Raw genomic sequence first — 22,084 nt, 5'->3', positions numbered from 1 at the left:
ACAGCAACCACTCACACTGTTACCTGCCTTTGCACACCATATGCTGCTTTTGCCCACCCACCTTTGTGTATTTCTTCTCTTGCTCTTTAATTTTATGCGCCACTCATTGCCCTCCTAATTGCCCTTCGGGGATAAATAAGGTTTTTCTGATTCTGATTCAGAAATCCTCACCGCAAAGCTCGCTGGTGCAGCGATGCGTCTTTCCAGCCGGCAGCTTGAACTCCTGTGCAGGTTCAACGGGAGCATAAATGCAGCAAAATCAAAGAAAATATTTGTTTATCCTTACTGCGAGAGTGGGGGTGAGATTGAACAGTATTTTCTAGAAAGCCGAGCCCGAACAAGAAGATAAAGCTCCACAAGAATGAGCTTAAAACAACAATGTTAATTCCCAGAGACTCAGGGTCCAGACCTTAATCCCAAATCCAGTTTTTGGCTTGTTTGAAAAGTGTTGTTTTCTCATGGTCGTTATTGGACATAATTTTATGACAGACAGAGTTCTGCATAAAGGAATGGGGCAACATATTTGGTTGATTAGACATTTTTTATATATATACATATTTTAATTTTAACCCTCAAATTTAAATTTCTTTAAATACACATGAACATGAGCTCCACCCTAGTCCTGTCAATCTACGCCTCCTATACACAGTAGGCCACGCCCCTATCGCTGCTGAGCCAATCACAAGTCAGCATATTACACTCTGACTCTATCATGTTCCCCGTGATTTGAATAGCTTAATATTGAATGCAAAATGATAATAATAATGTATATTTGATCTGAAAAATGTTGAAGACCCCTGCCCTAGAAGCTGTAACTGATGGAAAATTTAATTCATTAGTAGTTTAAGTGATATATTTGTAATTCAGTTTGTAATATAAAGCATAAGGACGTTCAAATATTTTTAATAAGTTAAATGCGTCATAAGACAAATTAAGAATTAACGTTATTACTGATTTCATGTTCTCAAACAGATACAAAAGTGTGGAGATGCTGTGTGGAGATCAGCATCAGTTCAGCGCGTTTAGCTGCAGAACCAGGTGTGACAGCTCGAGAAGCCACCGTGTCATTTATTGACCCTAATTTGTGCTCGAAACAAACAGGGACCCTCCCACGCAGGATGAGGAAGGAGCTGCTGGCTGTGAAGCTTCGCAACAGGCCCAGCAAGCAGGAGCTGGAGGACCGCAACATCTTCCCCGTGCGCAGCGACCAGGAGCGGCAGGAAATCCGCCAGCAGATCGAGATGAAGCTGGCCAAGTGAGTGGCTCTGTGTGGACCGAGATCAGCCCCCCCACGCCCCCCTACCCCTCCCATCATGCTGTGCCTCATGTATGTCAGTTTCATCACTCAACATAACATCACCATTGTCCACACGTTGCCGTTTTCACCTTTTCCCGTGCATTTTCCCTAACAAGTCTCCTAGAGCAGGATTATTAATGCAATGCTCACAATATTTATGTGATGTGCTGACACACTGTGAAGGGTAAACAAACTAAGCTTTACGTTTTATTCAACAGCAAAGGAATCTTTTTTTTTAAGTAGATAATGTACATAAATGCAGCTTATTGCAAAACGAAATTTATCAAAGAAATTGACACTCGAACATGCGTTATATTAACTGCCTGATATGTTTGAAAATATCATTGGAGAAAAAAATATATATTTGACGCGTATTTTACTGTTTTAGTTCGGCCCAAGTCCCCAGTAGTTGTCGAACATGCACACACACATTGTCTAGTTAAACTCTGATTAAGTGGTATACATGGTGGAGAAAATCAGCCACATTATCTGGGTGTCTTAATCAGATAAGGAGACCTCTGATATTAGCTGGCGTAATGCGTGTACATGTGCGTAGCTTGTCTAGTTAAAGTCGGATTAAGGCAATAATTTGTTTTGTTCATGTGCATGTAAACGTACATGAGATTCTGACTGAAGCAGTGTGACCCTAGTGGACACATTAGGAATAACAGCTACTTCGTCTCCTGTGCAATTTTCACACTTTGGCAGGTTGGATGTTTGACCCCCCTGCCTTAGAAAACTGTGTTCCTTCGTTATGAGGAATGCACCTAAATGGTTAACAAAGTTCACAGGCTAAATCCTGTGTAATCCACCTCAGTGATTAAAAACTGAATCGTACCTTCATAACGCTGATCAGTTTTGTTGTTCCATTTCATTTCAGAGGACGGCTCCAGTATTTCTCATGAAATCTGTTACACTGTGTGGTATACAAGCAGAATAATAACACACATTTCACAGAACATCACAGTAAACAGTCAAAGTGAGAAATATGAATTCATATTTCATTCCAGCCCTGTCACCAGAATCCGTAGTGTTTACTTTGGCGTGAAGATTTGTTTTCTCTTCTTGTTCTTCTTGGTTTTTTCTGGGTCAAGTCGTCTAATTTTTGAAGTGTGGAGCAAGATTTTCTGAAAGGCAGGGGAGGAATGCAACAGAACAGAACCGTACGTGCCGCGTTATGTAAAAGCCAATATGCTGTTATTATGGCGGCTTTAATAGGATTACAAACACAATCAAAATAGATTATTTTGTCGCAGCATGTGCTGGTAGGCTTACACAGTGTTCAGAGGGGCGAGGGGGAAGGTTCACGCCTCTGGAAACATAGTCGCATTACTGCATTTAATGTCAGAAGTTAACACTACAGTTGGCTACACGGTGGCTGATTTCTGGGAATAGACCATCAAGTGTGAAAGTAAAAGTGAGTGACTGGCTTTTTGGACTCGCAGATAGTTAACGCTGCTTGTGTAGCTTTTTTTGCACTTTACCCCATTGCGCATTATTAACACGTTTAATTGTTCTGCGTTAATACAGGCAGCCGTGATCGTAGCCTGTTAGCAAAGTGTTCACGCCTCACTTGGAGCCGAAGGCTGCTGAGCGCTTTGTCTCGAGGCCGACCTGCTTTCGATACAGAAACTGTTGTTCGCACTAATCTCAGAATGTGACAAACAAACTGCAGACCTAATTAGCTTTTTCACATGCGTCGTTACTTTAAACCACTCTCAGCTCAAAAGAGCTGGCTGAACTCACCTCGTAAGAAAAGGCCCATTATTGCTCTTTTAATATGTAATACACTTTACGGCGCTCCAATATTTCTGTCTTTTTTATTCGAAATTTATGCAGTTTAATGTCTCATTTTACTCTGAAATGAAAGCACAGACCAAATAAACAACTGAAGTTAAAACAAAATCATGCAATCAATATATAACCCAAAATATATTCTGAAAACTTTGGACTCATCATCGTAACCATCTTTGGCTGATTTTGTGAACACACATTTTTTCTTTCTAAAATGGAAATCAAATATTTTTTTTCCCAATTTTGTTGCAGAAGTTCCCAGAAATGTGTGTCACTTGCTTCTCTTTCACTCTTCTGTCCAGTTCATCACAAATCAGCTCCACGGGGTTAAAGTCTAGAGACTGGGCCATGGTCCACTCCATGTTTTCAAGCTTTCCATCTAGTTTTTATCCTGAGGTAGTTCTGGTAGAGCTTGGACTAAAGTTTTGGGTCATTATGTTGATGTGGGATGAAGCTCTGACCAACTATACCAGAGGATACTGATCTCAGAGTTTTAACTGGTGGTGTGCGTATAGAAAATCATTATAAACACATTTTAACCAGAAATATGAAATATATGTATCTCAGATTAATTCAAAACTTCAAATCCATGACATATTGTAGCATGTTGTGACGTTTCCTTGTATTTGATAGCTACTAACTGTTGCACTGGTCCAAAATAAATTACTACAATTACACGATATTGCCTTCAGTGAAAATATCAAGCAGACAGGGTCGTGGCCCCAGGCGGCAGTGACGTCAGTGCATACCCTCTATTTGGAATTGACAAGATTTTCAGATACGAGAGGGATGTAGTAGCTGTGATATCGTAGTAGTACCAAAGTAGTAGTTCTACCAATTAAACCACACACGAGGGCGACTAGAGAGTATTTCTGTGGAGTTAGAGTCTAATCATCGTTATGTAATTTTTTGCAGTCACCGCGGAGCCAGTGACCTACAGGGAGATGAGGCTCCGCTGTGTCCTGGGTGTGGTTTTATTACATAGCCAGCACCATCACAGGTCAAAGCAGCTAATTAGAGACACCGAGACTTTGATGTGAGAGAGAAAGAGAGCTGGTTTCCATTCCTGTCCGACCACACCGGGAGGAAAGCGAGCCAGCGAGCGTTTGATGAAGCCTAATTCATTTACAGCTTTGTAACCTTACTGTGAGAGATGAGTAAGACCCGATGACGTTCAGGCTAAATGAGACTGTCCGTGAGCTTCTTTGAGCCCGGCGTCATTCTTCTCCATGTTTCCCTACATCCTCGTCCTAACCATTTCACAGCTGCACGTCAATCTGGATGGTGGCAGTCGCCGTGCATGCGTCCCGTCATAAACCAAAGTCGTTCGCAGCACGCTTTGCTCCATGTGAGCTTGTCCGTGCTCACACAGGCGCAACTTGGCGTGTAGTTGCAGAATGGCTCATGACATCATGAATGCTATTAGTGAGCGTTCCAGTATGGACGTATGAAACTGTTCGTCTCTGGGGGGGGACAATATGGAGAGACACAATGGCTCTGATTATGTAAAGTGAACTCTGCTTTACGCTTGCATAATGAAAACTGGAAGTGATCAATTATGTGTAATTAGAGGGTAGTGTGACGGTGGCATGTTGGGCTATGGACAGTACACAGAGATGAGTGGGGACAGAGGTCAGAGCAGGTCGGAGACAGATTTCCCTGTTGGCCAATCAAACCAATCAATCAATCAATCAATCAATCAATCAATCAACCTTTATTTATAAAGCACTTTAAAAATTGCTGTACACAGACGTGATGACAAACAAAACAAAATTAAAATGTTGCATTACTGCAGTGATCTAAACTACTAAAATGTGCCAAACTGCGCCTCAGTAGTTAAAATGTGGCGTACTGTAGGCATTTAAATTTGACGCCAGCAACAAAGGTATCATAATCCACTGTTGGTCCAGCAGCACGGCAACATGGCAGGTAGCCGAAGGCTAGAAACGTTTTATGGACAAATGAGACCAACATGGACCTTCGTCCAAGTCAAATTGCAAAATTTACATCCTAACATTTAATATTTGGTCTTATTATTATTACTTTTACTATTTTTAAGTCCTTTGTTTGCAGTTGCGACATATTATCTTAGCTTCACAAATTTATGTACCGATGGGGAAAAAAAATGGCGGCTTAGACGATGCCTTCACTAAAACCCGTAAATTCTGGATTCCAACTCGGTATCATAGCGTTCACGTTCCAGATTAACTCCGAGGAGAAAAAAATAAGTTTGGTGTATTTTCACTGTTTGCTCAACATTAAAATATGTGCAGCAGCTGTGAAGCAGTAATTTCTGAGTTTGACAACTCAGAGTTCACTTTTTCCTAAGTTGTCTTGAATGCATCATTCACCACAGACTTTGAGAGGGGCCAGTTTATCATCCTCAGAGTTGAGCAGATTCCTTCCGTTGCGTTAGAAGAATGTTTAGGTTCCTCTTGGAAAATAAATCCACCTCCCACTACGACGACTCCCCGATGGTTCTCCTTCCCTCCCCACAATGTTGTATTATACTTAGAATTTTCACTAAGTTAAAAGCACCCACATCATAATACTATATCATTTTTTATAATATTTTACACTCATCACCTCACAACCCTTTATACCAATCTTCCTTCATCCATTCATCGTCTCCTTTTGCAAATTTCAGTTCAGTTTCACTCTATTTTTTCTATTTCAATAATGTTTTTTCCTAGTTGCTGATGCACAGTTCTTGAAGACACTGGTGCACCATTAGCCACTGTGGTGCTGATGAGCAGAACAGGCCTTGTACATTCAAAAGAGTCATATAGCTGAAGTTGGTTTCTTCTATTTGGTGAAGGGAGCGTTGTTGTGTGCCACTGAGAATGAAATAGGCCTAGCTTGTTTTTTTTTTGTAAGGATTATGACCTAATCTCCTTATCATAATGACGACTTTGTAGATATTTCATTTGTTTTATTGCAGTTCAGCATCAACAACTGAAACCTCTTGAATATGCTAAGTTTGAATAATTTTGGCCTTTTTCAACAAGTAACAACAACAATAATAATAATAATACATTTTATTTATATGCACTAAAAAAAAAAAAAAATTAAAACACGTACATGAAATATATAAGTACATATAAGTACAACAGATAAAAGTGAAACCATGGAAATGAGTAGGTCTGTCTGAATACATGTATTTGTATTTGTATTTGTTCTAGTTTGCTGTCGAGGACATTTAGTCTTATTATTTAGAAGGCTAAATTTCCTGGACTTCTCAGATAGTTGAAGTGTTTCTGTGCAAAAAGTGTCCCATGCCAACCATAAAAGCCCAGGAGTGGTCTCAGCCAGACGCTGTGTCTGCCGGCTCGGCTCGGCTCTCACAGGTGCTCGGCTCTGGCTGTGACCGACTGCTGGTCAGCAAGAGTCGTCGGCGTGATCTGAGTCGGGGTTGTGGACAGCTGAGGCGTGCCGTCGTTCGGGGCGACGGCACCGCCTGTTTGTTTGTCTGTGTCTCCGTCCCGATGACCACATGGTCGGCACGGAGAACGTGACGCTCCCTCCCGACAACGGCAACAGGGGCTCAAGGACCTCTCCCAGGCCGACTCTGTAAACACCCAGTGGTTCGTGATCGTGCTGAATGTGTTCTCTCGCTGAATGAGATGTGCTGAGCTGAACAGAGATGCGTCTGTGGAGGTGGCTAGCACTCTGTGTTCCGCCGTGGCTGTGTTTGAGTGGCTGCGGCGGCACATCGGGAACAGAACGGCCTTCATAACACACGGAGAACAATCAGCCGCTCTCACCTTGAGCTGTGTGCAGAGCACAGCAAACATGAGCGGCGGCTGGATGCTGAGGCATTCACCTGAGTTACCCTAGGCAGCCTGGTAGACGGTGTGGAAAACCATCCAGTATTTGTGTTTGTTCAGGGGAAAAAAGGTGTTTGTGTTTGAATAAAACTCAAAAAAGGGGGAAAAATTCAGTTTTTGTGAAGGTTTTTATAAAAACTAAGTATTCTTTAATTAAGCATTGTAATAATTATGGATGTATTTGGAATATTGGTTGATGTTTTGCATTAAATGATGCTAGTAGAGGTGATTCAGGCTGACTTGAAGGGTCAGAACGTGACTGTGATGATGATTTGGTGATTGTGGGTGACAATAAGGGCGACTGTTGCTCAGTAGGTTAGAGGTTCAATCTCCAGAATTTACCACATAGCGAAGTGTCCTTGAGCAAAACACTGAAATCAGAATCAGAATCGGCTTTACTGGCCAGATATGTGAACACATACAAAAACTGCAGTTGTTTCCACTGCGTGGCACTAATGCATGAATGTGTGTGTGCTTGTGTGAGCAAATGGGTAAATGTGTCTGTGACTGTAAAGCTCTTTGAGCACCAATAGGTAGAAAAGTTCTATATAAAACCATTTACCAATAGACAATAGTGTGAGTTAGCGAGCTAACAGACGAATGCTAACAGGAGAGAACATGACTCCAGACGTCTCAAACTCCACCTCCCAAAGTTATCTGCTGCCTCTGTAACCCAGTTAAGGTTAAAAAAAAAAAAAAAACTATGTAATAAAATAATGATACAGTTAAGTGTTTCGTGCAGCCAGAGCCTCCTCTGTTACAGACGCACAAACATTCACCGCAGTCACATGAGTAAAAGCAGCCATTTTATAGCATGTTTGCTTCGTTCTCTAATACAAATACTTTTAAAACTATTTGTTCGAAGTAAGTATTCGGGTTCGGCTCCACCCCTACAACCTAGGGAACACCCAGCGTCAGCTGAAAATGAACGTATAACCTGTTTAATTCATAGGATGTCTCATCTCATCTCATCTTCCATACAGCCTAATCCTGCACTCGGGTCGCGGGGGTTGCTGGAGCCTATCCCAGCTGTCATCAGGCAAAAGGCGGGGTACACCCTGGATGTGTGTTAAGACTTTGTTTTTTATATAGGTCCACCAATTATTTTAAATCTATTATCTATTTCTAAATACTACAATGTCCTCGAGCATCAGCCAGCTTTGCCACGTGGATGAAACAAGTCAGAATGGTGGAAAATTCAGACCGAAGCGTGCCAGCGAAGTTGCTCATTTCACCTATAATTTAAGAGAGGATTGATTTGAACTGCAGATTTGTTTCCAGCTTCTTCTCTTGTGCAATCTTTGGCTTTCACCATGTAATGACATCATCTCGCTTGGTGCTCGGCGATTTCTTGCCAAAAACGCGCTGATGTGCATATTCAGGCTTATAAGGTGGTGATACGAACCGACTCTATTCGCATCTAAACATAGGCTTTTGAGAAACCTTGCATTGCAATTAAAGAGCCATTAATATCAGAACTGGCAGGAGTTCTTCCATCCTCAGATGACGAAGCTGAGTTTAGATGGAAAAGACATTCTGGAGTTGTGTAGAAATAAGCCTTAAGAGCAGATCTCTTTTCAGATATCTTTTCAGAAATCTGCCTCCAAATAGCAAACACAATTCTTAGCAAACAAGTTGACTTTTATTTTCCGCTGTGATGCAACACATGCAGCCCATGGCACGTTGCATTGATTTCCATTACCTAGGGGAAGTGCACAACTCTGCAGCAGAATGCAGAGCAGTAGGCTGCCCTGGGATAGCAGAAGGGAACCCTCTGTTTCTAAATTTAGCCCTCACTGGCGGAATGGTGCAGTGGCACCCATAATCAATGCTCTATTTACGTCACAGCCTAGCTTCCCTTCCCTCTGCCCCAGTCCTGCTGATGGAGAGATTTCGCCCCCGTTCCCCCTCTGATTGAACCGTTCCCACTTCACGGTTTACTGCAAAGATCCCTGTCCCCATCTCTGTCCCATGTTACAGGCCTCAGTGCAGGAGTCATCTAGTCGTGCCCTTAGCTGAGGACATCATTACATAAATGAGACTCTGTAGACCTTCCTTTGTAACGCTGCTGAGACTTTGCTGCAACCCTCCTGATCCTCAGTGAAGCAGTTACGATCACGCATCTGATGCAATAAAAACCCTGAAGCATCAAAAGCGGCTGCTGCTTTTAGATTCTGTAGATTCATTTATTTTTTTCCTCCCTTTTTCCATCTGTTGTTTGTTCGCTCTTACACTGACGCTGCGATGGTCATGTGGTTGACCAGGCAAAGCAAAGCAAAGGGTCTGAAACACTGTCAATAATGGTGGTTTACACACTGGACCAGATAAGAGTCCAAAGGTTGAAGCAAATGAAACAAATGACTGAACCCAGCAATGTTCATGGTTCCATTTGCGAAGGATTAGCTCAACGAGATTAGCTTGTCTGACCTTCTAGGTTCTGTCTAGACATACATGTATGAAGATACGGTATCAAGATGAGCTGGTTACTGACATAACTGAATTATGAAATCAGCCTTTTTCATGAATTAGTGAAATAAGATAACTCATGCTACGCATTCTTTGCTGTTTAAATGTGCAGTAATCTGATGTTACTCTGCAGCAGAGCTCCTTAGCTAACGAGATTGTTTGTGGTTCCATGTCTGTCTCATGAAATGACCGTTCAGACTGAACTCCAGAGCTCTGTTTGCAGTGTGGAAGGGAACAAAGGCGCTTAGCATCGATGGCTGTACTACTCAGTATTTTCCCAGTATTTTCCGGTGAGCCGAGCCATGCAGCAGCCAATAATTGGATATTCGTGGTCTATAGACCAATTTCTGCTGACACCGCAACTCACTGAGTGAATCAGTGTGGGGTAACCACAGCTGCTGTTCAGGACTGCTATAAATAACTGAGAATTGCATTGGCCACACAGCAGCTGACTGCAATGTGGCAATATGAGAATGAAGGAATCCCAATCTTTGGAGTTTAAGCGCAGCCAGTGGTGACTCTGAACAGTTAGATTTACAGGGGAAACATACACCGATCAGCCACAACATTAAAACCACAGACGGGAGACCGACTTGTGACAATTGGAAACATTTGGGACCTGGCATTCCTTCATGTGCATGTCACTTAGACTTGTAGCACCAGCCTAGACCAGACCAGGCACCCCCACCTCATAGCAATGACACTCCTTGATGACAGCGCTTTAGGAACAACTCAAAAAAACATGAAGAACAGCACAAGGTGTTGACCCGGCCTCCAAATTCACTAGATCCCAAACTGATCAAGTATCTGTGGGATGATATTAGGCAGGTGGTCATAATGTTATGCCTGGTCGGTGCATATGGTGCTCAGACAGTGCCAAAGACGGCTCCACATAGACCAAAAGTGCCCAAACTAAAGCAAGTCGGTGCTGTGCTGATTATGTTACTGACATAAAAGGAGCTTCTTTCAGTGATATTACTACATTCTGAATTCAACACAATGACAGTTTCCAGGCAACCAAGGCTGTCAGACGGCGGATGGCTCCTTTTTATTTTCAGTTTCATAATCCATTTTGCCGGAGATGAAATATTAATGTATGCTCTGCTCGGGTTTCCTTCCTTCTTTTTTTTTTTTTTGTATTTTTCTTTTATTTCACTCCCCCGCAGGTAAGAAAAGTTAACTAGGCAAGCGATCGTGTTCATAAAATGTGAAACGTCTGAGTGCTCAGCTTTCTCTGAAAAGCACAGTCATGCCGGACACGACTGAGGCCTGGTGAGAGTTGGGCCTTCTTTGCTTCTATATAGCCACTTCCCTATTTGTGTTACCTTCCAAAGGTAACTGTTTTGTGAATTGGAGCATATTTCCTTCTAAGAGAGTGCATTAATGCCCTCGAGTGTCCTTTTTCTTGAAGAACTGTCTGTCTGGCTGTGGACGGAGATAGCAGCTGTTCCAACTTAGACATTGCTCCCACCATGACCCAAAACCTAGTCATGTGTTAGCTACAGCATAATGTAAAATGCTGCAGTTGTAACGTAATACACATGTCTACACCATAGATTGTATAAAGATTGAAGGCGGAACTGCTCCTCTAAAGTGAAGCCAAACTGAATTGTATATTTGAGTCTGACCAACCCAAATAATGGGCGCCATGTTTGCTACATCGGGGGGAAGATTCTACAGTGTTACCCTATGGGTCGATTTGCTATGCTGAATTAAATCACTTATTTTCACCATTAACCGGGCTATAATGTTACTGCCAACCTCTGTCAATATGTAAAAGGCCATCACTGAAATACAGTATCCCAGCGTCTACTTACTTTAAATGTCTTAAATGAACCTGTAAAATGCTTTGTAGCCCAATTGCGTCATCAGTCAATTAAATTTGTCTATCTACATGGCCATAAATTACATGCACACATGGGTTTCACAGTATATATGATATATATATGACAGTAGCTGCTATTTTTCTAAGCCTTTAGTCTCGATAACTAGCTAGCATAGGGCTAGCAAAAGAATCGTCTAACTTCAAACTTCTTTCATTTGTAAAGCGGTGTTGGACGTTTTTGAGACCATGGTACACATTAATGATGACACGACTTGGTATGGCTCTGAAGCCAAACCGAGTAGGGCTCCCCCTGGTGGCTGGAGGCTGCAGTGTAGGTCATAAGCTCCACCTCCTCCATGTTATTGGATGGGCCAAACTAAAACAACACTAAAATATGAGTCAGATGTGTTTTTTCAAGGCTGATTTCTGTCATTTTCTAATTATTTTGTTGATTAATATAATGTCGATTCATGTTCAAGTGAAATTCTTTTGGATAAGTGTTGTTGTGCTTAGTTATTTGACGCTATAGAAACAAACAGGAGGTGACATAATGGCAACCGCCGACTGCCATGCCAACCGCTTTGTAAGGTGGAAGATATTATCATTTTGAGGTTTCATAACTTGTGTGTGTGTGTGTATGTTTGTAACAGTGTGCTGCTGTTCATGGTTACAACCGTGAAATCCTTTTATTTATTACCATTTCTTTCTAAATACAGCACTTATTTTTGCAACCAGCTGACCCAACCATTGCTTTAGGTGGGAACATGTCTGCAGTCAGCTGACGGTTCAAATAATGGAGACAGTGTGTAGTTTTTGTCTTTGCGGATTCACATGGGGGATGTTTCTCACAGGATGTGCCGCTCCGATTTCTATTTGTGCCTGTGTAGCGAGCATCACAGCCAGGCATCACTGCAGCTACAGGGCTGGAGTTGGCAGATATTGTGAAGCAGTTGGAGAGACGTAAGCACCGGATGAAACAGCCTGCGCATACTGTATATGGCACGACGGGAAATCTCCTAATTACACGTTGTCACCATTTTAGCCCATCTATGTCCCACAGGCAGTAATTAATGTTATACAATGGCTTTTTTCGAGGGAACTCGCTGCGAGTACCCTCTAATTGAAATGTCAAAAGTCTCAAAGCGCCTGCACCCTCTCTGAACAGTGGTTGTTTTTCTCTTCTCTCAATGCTGAATTAGGGTTAGATCACCAGTGATCGAAGACACGACCCGTGACATACAGTGTGCTGCTAATCTGGTTTCCTGTCGCCCACTGTTAGCATTACTCAACCTATAAATAAACAGATACAGTATGATGTACTGTATGTTCTAGACCAGCAGCTGTACATATCCAGCATCGATTGCAGCATACCAGTTGACTGTGAGAGCATTTATTATGCAAACAGAATCAAAAATTGATTTTTAAATAGGTTTCTCCTGCTGCGTTTGCTAATGGGCGTCCATTGTTTGAGAAAATCAATCTTCGTTCAGTTTTTGTTTTTTTTTGTTTCAGGGCAGTTACTGTTCTTTGAAAGGAAAAGACACTTAACTTGGGCTGATTTGTTGACCCTTCCACTAGTTGATTTAAACATTTGAAACATTAATGGTCCCCAAAGAACGGATCGAATTGACTGTCAGGTGAATATTTTTGTCTTATTAAGTAACTAATGGACAGCTTAGCCATAACATGTGTGTACATTACTTTCTCAACATCTACTAAATGGATAGACAAAAAGTTTTTAACCTTTTATGGCTAACTCACTTTAGGTTGGGGCCCAATTTGATTTGAGCGCGCTGGACCAATAAGATAATAGCACAGATTTTTTCCATTTGTTTTACTGCCAAAAAGAGCAAGTAAATTGGGACAATGCTTACATTTAATAAAGTATCCTTTAAAATATGTTGAACTTTCTTGAGAAAAATAAGTGCAATTTGGTCTCATTGGTGTCTGCTATTTAGTCCTGGGTGTCAGGACTAAAGCAAATTAGTAATAGCAGTAATTTTCATTGAAAATTGACTATCTTTAATGTAATTTTCGCATTTTGCAAATTCCTGCTGTGGGCCAGATTAGACCCTCTGGCTGGTCGCTCTTGGCCCGCAGGCCGTATGTTTGACACCTGTGATTTATGGTATGTAAAACATGGGTGACTCCTATCCTGTGCTATTTCTTTTGTTGTCAAAAATGCTAAATTAAGATCTTAAATGTGATACATATTGTTTGTGGAAAGCTCAGTTTTTTCCCATACAGACTACAAAGCCAGTCCACGTTTTTGTCTGAAAGGTTTTAGTGGATTTAAATGTGAAAATCTATCTGATTGCTCTGTTTTCCGTGCTCAGATGTCCTCATGGTGAAAGGTTATTTGCCATAACCTGCGGTGTGGCAGTTGATGGCACGAGTGCGGTAACCCGTAGAGTCCGAAGCGGGGCTGCGCTATTTGAAGTTGCCTCCTCCACACTGTGTTGCCCAGCAGGTTGCTCAAGACCCAGACATGAAACTCCTCTTGATCTGTGGACCTGCAGTAAAGGGCAAAGCCGTGGAGATAAACAACCGGGCCAGATAAAGAAACGATTCTTGGTTTCATGTCTGAGTCTTTGAATGTGACCCATTCATAGATCGTCAATAACAAGGCAAGCCTTTGAAAAGCAGCTTTACATGGTGAAGACACTCGTGTTATCTATTGGCTATTTGGTAACTTAAGATTTAGAGGAGATAATGGAGGCATGTAAGAAATAAATATCCAACATCCAATCCAATTTATTCATGAAGCACCATTTTAAATAAACACAAAGGTTACATAAAACATAAAAAATCCCGAAATAAAATATCCATGCACGTAAAAGGGAAAAGAGTTCAGTCTGAAGAGGTTTAAAAGTCAGAAGAGCTTTAAAATTAGACAGTGAGGAGGTCTGTCCAATGTGCAGCAGCGGTTCATTCCACAATTTTGGAGCTGCAACAGAAAACGCTCGGTCCCCTCTGAGCTTCAGCCTAGATTCAGGAACCCTCAGGACCTGAGAGATTGGCTGGGTGTGTTGTAGGGGTATTTAAAAGCAAATACCAGAATTTTAAAATAAATTCTAAAATGGACGGGAAGGCAGTGGAGTTCAGCTAAAATAGGTGAAATGTGCTCAGACTTTTTTTGTGCCAGTTAAAAGATGTGCAGTGGAGGATTCGTTAACCCCCATACAAAGTGCATTACAGTAATCCAGCCCAGTGGTCACTGTTCCAAACATTTTTTATTTTTGCTTTAACTGGGACTACCAGTCGAAGGTTTGGACACACCTTCGCCTTCAGTTCAATGTGAATATGTGAGTAGTGTATACTCAAACCAACGTTTTCCTAAAGCGATTCTTCCATATTCATGTGACCTAGAAACAGTGGGAGACATCCAGGTCAACGGTCCTGAACCACAACCAAGTTACATAAATGGCGAACTTCTGGTAGTCTACCACTAAGGGAGGTTCCTTTAATTATTCCTGGCAACAAACCCCGCTGTCCCCCGGGCCGTCCTGGGCTCTCTCAGATTTCACATCCGACAGTGGCGTCGCCGTCCTCGGGCTCAGTCACTGAGGGGACGGAGCGAGGGATTAGGATACACCTCAGTGGGCAGTAGCAGGCCACCGCCTGGCCCGTGGCGCCTGACTCATCCCATCCCCTTCCACTTTTTATGGGCTGACATTCCCATCAGCCCTCGCTTCTTACATGCAGATCATTGCTTTGACATGCCGGCGAGTTCTCCAACAAGCGGGGAACTTTTACCTCTGACCAAACAGAGAGGCTGGGTGAGGCAGTGAGTAAAGGCCCATCAGTGTCCTTAGACAAGACAAAAAAACAAATAGGCTGACTAACTTTCGCTTTTACGGTATTTGGTATTTATATTTTTAACTCTTTAACATTCAGCTGGGTCGTGTATAAGACAGCAGTAGGTTTTTGAACCAATCAGAGCTCTGTACACGAGTTATGTTTGAGTAAATGCTGCATCCACTAAGTAACTGTCTTCTGTTTTCATTGATAAAAGTCATTGCAGGAGTCAACACAAAACAAAAAAAATTAAGGCGAACCCAACAACCCAACAACTTAGAGTGATTCTGACTTCTTTTGTGATAGAAACTTCAGAGTCTTGACTTTCAAAAGAAACCAAGACCGTGCATGAGCTCCAAAATGTTCATGAACACCATTCAGTTTACTTTGACTATGTCCTAAATAGGCATTTCCTTGGAAAAAGACCTAGGTCTAATGTAAAATGTGTCTTCTGCGGCTTTTTTAGGTTGTAGCTGATTTGATTTAGCCGGTGAACTGAGGCAGACGCTATTGACCTGAATTGTTTTCTCCAGCAGACCACATATCCCACTAGCTCCATTTAGCACATTGACTGCTGTGGTCCTGTTTCGTAAGCCCTCAGTGGTCCCAGTCACAGCTGAAGCCGTCAAAGGCCGGGGGGGGGGGGGGGGCTTATTTTAGACCTGCACTCTGGGTACCGTCCTCCCTGCCATTATTTTCACAGCTGTAGACTAAATTTTGCTCCTTCATAAAAGGTATTCCATTATTATTCCTGTCTTTGCCGTAGTCAGTCAGTCGGTGCTCAGGTGATCAGAAACTAAATAACGGTTAAATCATAGGTCTTTAACCACTAGGGTGTCCACAGAGGTACTGCAGGGGAGGGGGGTCGCAAAACCTTTGGTTCATTAGACATTTTTTGTATTATTATTTTTTTTAATTTCCTCTACAAATTAAACTTTTGTTAAATACACATTAACATGAATCCAACATCTTTTATTAAAGGGATCAGGGATAGCTGAAGCAAAATGATAATAATAATAATAATAATAATGATAATAATAATAATGTATATTTATAAAAAGCACGAGGCCGAGTTTAATATAGGACACATATAGTAGGTAGGGGGTCCTTACTCAATCTCTCCATCAGTTTGGGGTCTTTGACCTGAAAAACGTTGAAGACCTCTGCCTTACATCATTATATTTGTCAGCGAGAGCGTAACAAAAGCAAAATATGCATTTTCAGCGAGTGTTTTTCTGCCACTGTTTGTCTGTTCAGCATTCGGAGGCCGTAATGTGTCAATAAAAGTAGAAAACATAAAGGAGGCATGAAAATAAAAACCACAAACATGATTTTGTGATGTAAAAGAGTGCACTGCACGAAGACATTTTAAAGAGCGGTTGCCTAGACAGCGAACACGCTTCCACGTCCATTCAGGCTAGATGAGAGAAGAGCAGCTTCAGGTGTCATTTTGGCAATTTAAACATGGTGCCAAGTTGCCCCACTGTGAACCCAGACGTAGAAAACTGCCCGTCCACCTCAGTCATGCGAAGACTCTCCTGCTGTGGAAGACACCGTGTTCCCAGTAAACATAATGTCCCGGTCAGAACAACATCTGATCTCATCCTCTCCCCTGCCAGTCTCTGTCCGTTTTGCTGGTGTGCGTCGCGGTGTGAATATACACACATGTGATCCTTGTCCGCTGGGTTATGAATGTGGTTTTTATTATGAGCGGTTTCTTTTTTTTTTTGTAAATGCGTCGTGACCGGCAATTTCTCTTTATCCTTTCATGGGGCGAGGAGCTGTAGTTGGTAACTTTAAAAAAGCACATTTTAAATAGTGTCTCTGTGGCTCTCAGTGAGGTTTAGAAGCATGTAGTTTTCATTTAGCCCGGAGGTCTTCAACATTTTTCAGACCAAGGACCCAAACTGATGGAGAGATTAAGTAGGGCCGTCCTACCTACTCTATGTGTTCTATATACAACTCAGCCTAGTGCTGTTTATAAATATGCATTATTATCATTTTCCATTCAATATTAAGCCTTTAATAAAATATGTTGGATTAATGTCAATGGGTTATTAACCAAAAGTAAATTTGTGGGGAAAATTAAAAAAATATATACAAAACATGTCTAATCAACCAAAGATTTTGGGACCCCCCTGCAGTACCTCCATGGAACCCCTAGGGGTCGCAGACCCCTAGTTGAAGACCTACATTTTAGCCAATCACAGAAGATAAAAGTAATCTTCTCAGGTCAAATGTGGTCTACAAGGTTCGTCTCTGCATCAACGCTTAAGGTCAAAGAACCATATATGTTACATTCATTTATCTTGATTTTCTACATGAAACGAAAAGAAAAAATGTTGCAAAAGTAAAAATAAAAATAAAGTCTTTTTATGCCCCACAATAACACGCTAGGGTTGAAATTTAGATTAGTTCTCTCTCACCATGTTCAGTAACACTTTGCATCACATTAACACATCTTAACCTACTTCCCTCGGGGGAGTTGCCCAATAAAGCTGCTTTTCTTTTAGCCTTCAGACAGCTGGGTAGTCCGTCAGCGATGCCCCACAAACAGCAGCAGCTAAGGACAAAGTCACTGCACTGGGACATGATGATAAAGGCTGCAGATAGTGGTTTGGAGAAACTTGCATACACAACACAAATCCTCTGGCTTTCCTGCTCATTTATACCAGTTTCAGTAAGAATCAGAACAATTTTAATGATTTACTACGGGCAGAAACGTAGCTTTAAAGCCACGTAGCTTGAGTTAAGATAAAATGAGATAAGATACCAAAGAGAAATTAAATAGGACAAAGAGAGCAGGCAGCAAGAAAAGACATTAAATACTATTATTATTACTTAAGCTCGCCACAAATAAGTAACTTTATTACCAACTAGAGCTTTGGTTGTTGTACATTTGTGTTAAGTTGGAATAATTAGAAAAATTTGCAGTTTCTCCGTGGCAGTTTTAATCTGTGCTATTTAGTGAGGGAAAAATTGGCCACAGAAAGCTCACGGCATGTTTACTGTGCTGGTCAGGAAATTAAATTATCATCCCTTAACTCATAACCTGAGGATTAACGGAGTTTTTTAAACTGTAGTCTCGTTTTTAAACTAAAGGGAATCAGAGCAAAGTGTTTCCAGTGAGTGCGGGCGAAGGTTTTGTTTTTAGGAACCGGCTCCTTGACAGTTGTCTCACAAATTTAGCGTCAGTTGGTGTTTGAGGTGGAGTGGAGAGCGCAGGGTTGGGGGTGGGGGTTGGAGATTTATCTTGGGAAGTCATGCGAGGAATCCTAAAATTCAGGTGATGTGGAATGTTGAGGAGTGAATGAGCTGGTTTTACCAACCTGTCCCCAACACAACTAAGTAGCCTGTTTGTCCACGTGGCTGCATGTAGGCCTCCAAGACATGAATCAGATTTAAAACAGTCATTAAAGTATTTTTTAAGCAGGAATGTGGCATCTGTTTGCTGGAGTAGTTCACATCAGCCTATTTTTGAGTATGTTATTGTTATTTTTACTGTTATCATCCAACTTTCTATCAGCATGGAAGAGGCATAAATATTTAGGCTTCATGTCTTGCTGATCCTCCCATTGTCTCGTGCTTGCTGCTTCATGCTTTATTCCTCTTTGTCTGACTCAACATAAACTGCTCGTGCATTTGTGCTTCGCGTTGAGTATCACTGCGGGTTTATCTTAAAAACGGTTTTTCCTTCGCTGCAGCAGTTCAGTGTGAGTTCAGTGAGCGTGTGCGTACGTAGGGAATCTCCTCCTCAGTCCCGCCCCTTCACACTGGGCGTGTGGTTAAAAAAAAAAAAAAAAAAAAAAAAAAAAGGAGGCAGGCGCTGCTGCACCACTCAGTCCAGTCAGCGCAGCTCGGAGAGATCCACATCATCCGCAGGGACTCAGACCTCCGCTCATCTCTCCAAAAAAACTTCTTTCCTGGAACAACGCTGGCTCTGACGCGTGCTCTCAGACGCGCAGCCTGACTTTTTTGTTCCCGATGTGGAGCCTTAAATGTTTTAACATCCAAACCAGCCGCTCTTTGGACTCGAGCTGGGACGCGGTGTTCGCCTTTTGGATGTGCGGATCTCGGCGCGCTGCGCGCCGGCTCATGCACTCGGAGTGCTAGTAGCAGCAGCGAAAAGGACTGAAAATACTTGGTGCCAGCGTGGCCGGAGGAGCGACGCGAGAGAAAAGATGGTCCAGAACGTAATTCTGGTGTTTTTCCGCAGGAGACTGAGCCAGAGGCCGGCGGTGGAGGAGCTGGAGAGCCGGAACATCTTGAAGCGTGAGTGGCCAAAGCATCCACGGAGCTTTATGCTTTATTATTTATATATCTCAGATCTAAGAATAACAGCTCATAAAGTCTCTTTAAACTCCAAGAAATAAAAGTTAGGAATTGTTTGAGTTGTATGCTCTATTACTACAATTCATTTATAGCTATATTTATACACTATCTCACATATAGAGAATGTTTAACATATATTTAGAATATGTTTAAATTTAATAATAAAACTTAATAAATAATAGTAGATAATAAACTGATAACAGCTGACTAATCATGCAAAAGTTGAGCTTGCACAAATATTTTATAAAAATATGCAAAGACAAAACCAGACGCCTTTGTTTTCTGAAGTATCTTCATTGTTGACTTTTATAAATATTTCTTGTATTACTGGAGGAACATAGTTGCACCTCTACGTTTCTGTTACACCCAAATTAAAAAAACACAATCTTTCTTCTTTTGTGATAAATCCCTGACCCAAAGTCCCCCCAGTGTCGGCGTAATGTTCCTGTACAGTCTCAGAGCGAGCAGTTCTGGCTGTGTTTTTGTTTTGTAATGCATGGCCCCCACAATTCACACTATCTGAACGTGCTTTCTTCTCAAAGAAGGTGTCGATGTTAAAAATGTGGCACAGAAAAGAAATGGGCCGATTGTGAAGCAGCGACTGAAGCGGCGGCCCCTAAGGAGGGCCACCTGTGAGCAGCCTCTCACCACAGGGACATGTGTTTAAGATAAACACCAGCCCTTTGCCATCACCTCCATCATCTACCCTCAAAGTTGAGGCATTTTTAGTAGAATGCAAATATTTTGAACGAGCGTTTCCTGTTGCACCAAAAAAAAAAAAAAAAGGAATGACACCAGACGGGGACAGGTGGCGGCCATGATTTAAGCTGCCAAATAAATTTTGGATGAAAAATAGGGATTAAAATAAGTAAAGTGACATCCAGTGATCTTTGTGCTGTATCTAATAAAGATAAATCCTATTAGCGCTCTAATCTGCTCGTGTCTCACTCTCGGGTTCATATTGAGTCCCCGTCCAGAATCGTCCGTGTCCTCAGCTCCGCGGCCTCGCGTCCTAGTATTGATTCTGTCCATCACAGACATCAGTAACTGTCCTGCCCTATGATAAAAACAGCTGTTCGAAGTATTTCCAAGAGTATTTCTAGTCAGAGTAATCTAATTCAATATGCCACCTCTTTTTTATTTTGGTTCTAATGTTCATAATTTCTTGTGTCATCAGAGAGAAATGACCAGACTGAGCAGGAGGAGAGGAGGGAAATCAAACAGCGGCTGAACAGAAAGGTAAAAGGCTTTGACTGTTTGGTTCAATTGCTCCTAAAAGTGTCATTAATTTAATCCCACATTTGGGGAAATAGAACCTTAATACTTGGCCCTCTGTTGCTTTCTCTGTCACCTAATCTCTTAAAAATTGCACTGATAAGCTGAAGCAGAGCCGCCGCTGACACGTTTCTTGACTTTCCAGCTGAACCAGCGGCCGACGGTGGACGAGCTGCGGGACAGAAAGATCCTCATTCGATTCAGTGATTATGTGGAAGTGGCCAAAGCTCAGGACTATGACAGGAGAGCTGACAAACCCTGGACCAGGCTGTCGGCTGCTGACAAGGTAGCTGGAAATCCCTCTCTGTATTTTTTTTTTATTATTATTATTTTATTTTTTTTAGGATAGATCAGCACCACAGGCATTTTAACATTCAAACTTTTTTTTTTTTGGTGAAAATGAGTCATATACCCTCTTTCTATGGTCAGACCGATGGAAATTCCAGAAAAGTATTGCATTTAATTCTGCACGAAGCAAGTGGTGCACAATATCCGACAATCATCTGTTTGCAGTTCGATACTTTTGTATATATATTTATCTTTTACTCAGTCACTCTTTTGCAAAGCTGTAAGCTGCTGTTGCAGACTGTAATTTCTCCATTGTGGGACAAATAAAGGTTTTTCTAATTCTAATTTCAGTCGGTACCATCAGATCCGTAGCAAACCACGCTAACAGCTCCAGTAACTAAGACAAAAACTCATTAGCACCTCTAAGTGTCAACGTTTGGCCAAATACATGTCAGCATTTTTAATTAGTTCATCCGATCTCTGCTTCTCTGGGTCCAGACAATGTAATTCTAATTAAATACATCCTCGGGAAGCGTAGTGATACACTGCTGTGAAGCATTAGAGATGATTAGAGGATGTGATCTGATAAGATTTGAACCACATCATCCGTTTTAGTCAGACTCCAGGATCAGACTGTGTGTGGTTCGCTCCCCCCTCTTTTCTCCATTTAACCCACTTCACGGGTTAAGTTTATATAATCTGCACCTAGACAGCAGATGCTCCTCGCCCCGTTCACCACCTGAGCGACCGCGTCGGTGTGTGAGGAGTCGCACCTGAGCTCACTCGACTCTGCTTTTGCTCCGCAGGCGGCGATTCGGAAGGAGCTGAACGAGTTCAAGAGCAACGAGATGGAAGTTCATTCTTCGAGCAAGCATCTGACAAGGTCAGCGTGGGCTCTTTTCTCTCCCTTTTTTTTTTGTTTTTGTCGGCGGGTGACACCTGAGGTGTGTGTGGGAGGGGAAGGGGGAGGGGGCGGGGTCAGTGCGACTTTGCGCAAACACTCAAAGGTGCATTATCTAATGATTTCACCTCGCTGCCGAGCGGAGCTTAAATTTAGCTGCACCCAGGCCCCTTGAGATGAAAAAGTTGCACCCTTTTCCTCTGTTGCTCCGCTGTAATAAATGTCCGCGCAGCATTTCGCTTACGTTTTGTGTCTGTAGCTAAAAAAAAAAAAAAAAAAAA

At 42.0% G+C, this 22,084-nt stretch overlaps 1 protein-coding gene across 3 annotated transcripts in view; it reads left to right on the top strand.

Annotated features, from left to right (window-relative positions):
• phactr3b (phosphatase and actin regulator 3b) overlaps positions 1 to 22,084 on the top strand; it is a 47,904-nt gene that overhangs the window by 25,060 nt on the left and 760 nt on the right. For all 3 annotated transcript variants that reach the window (XM_047583891.1, XM_047583892.1, XM_047583893.1), the window contains exons 8-12: positions 1,102 to 1,255; positions 19,224 to 19,279; positions 20,517 to 20,578; positions 20,760 to 20,900; positions 21,709 to 21,785. In XM_047583891.1, the coding sequence (XP_047439847.1) occupies positions 1,102 to 1,255; positions 19,224 to 19,279; positions 20,517 to 20,578; positions 20,760 to 20,900; positions 21,709 to 21,785 (490 nt within the window). The remainder of the gene's footprint in view (positions 1 to 1,101; positions 1,256 to 19,223; positions 19,280 to 20,516; positions 20,579 to 20,759; positions 20,901 to 21,708; positions 21,786 to 22,084) is intronic.

This window comes from Mugil cephalus, chromosome 4 (assembly GCF_022458985.1).
Source record: "Mugil cephalus isolate CIBA_MC_2020 chromosome 4, CIBA_Mcephalus_1.1, whole genome shotgun sequence".
In the NCBI taxonomy this organism is placed as follows: Eukaryota; Metazoa; Chordata; class Actinopteri; order Mugiliformes; family Mugilidae; genus Mugil; species Mugil cephalus.
The sequence above is the reverse complement of the archived record's forward strand: the minus strand, read 5'-3'. Positions and strand labels throughout refer to the sequence as shown.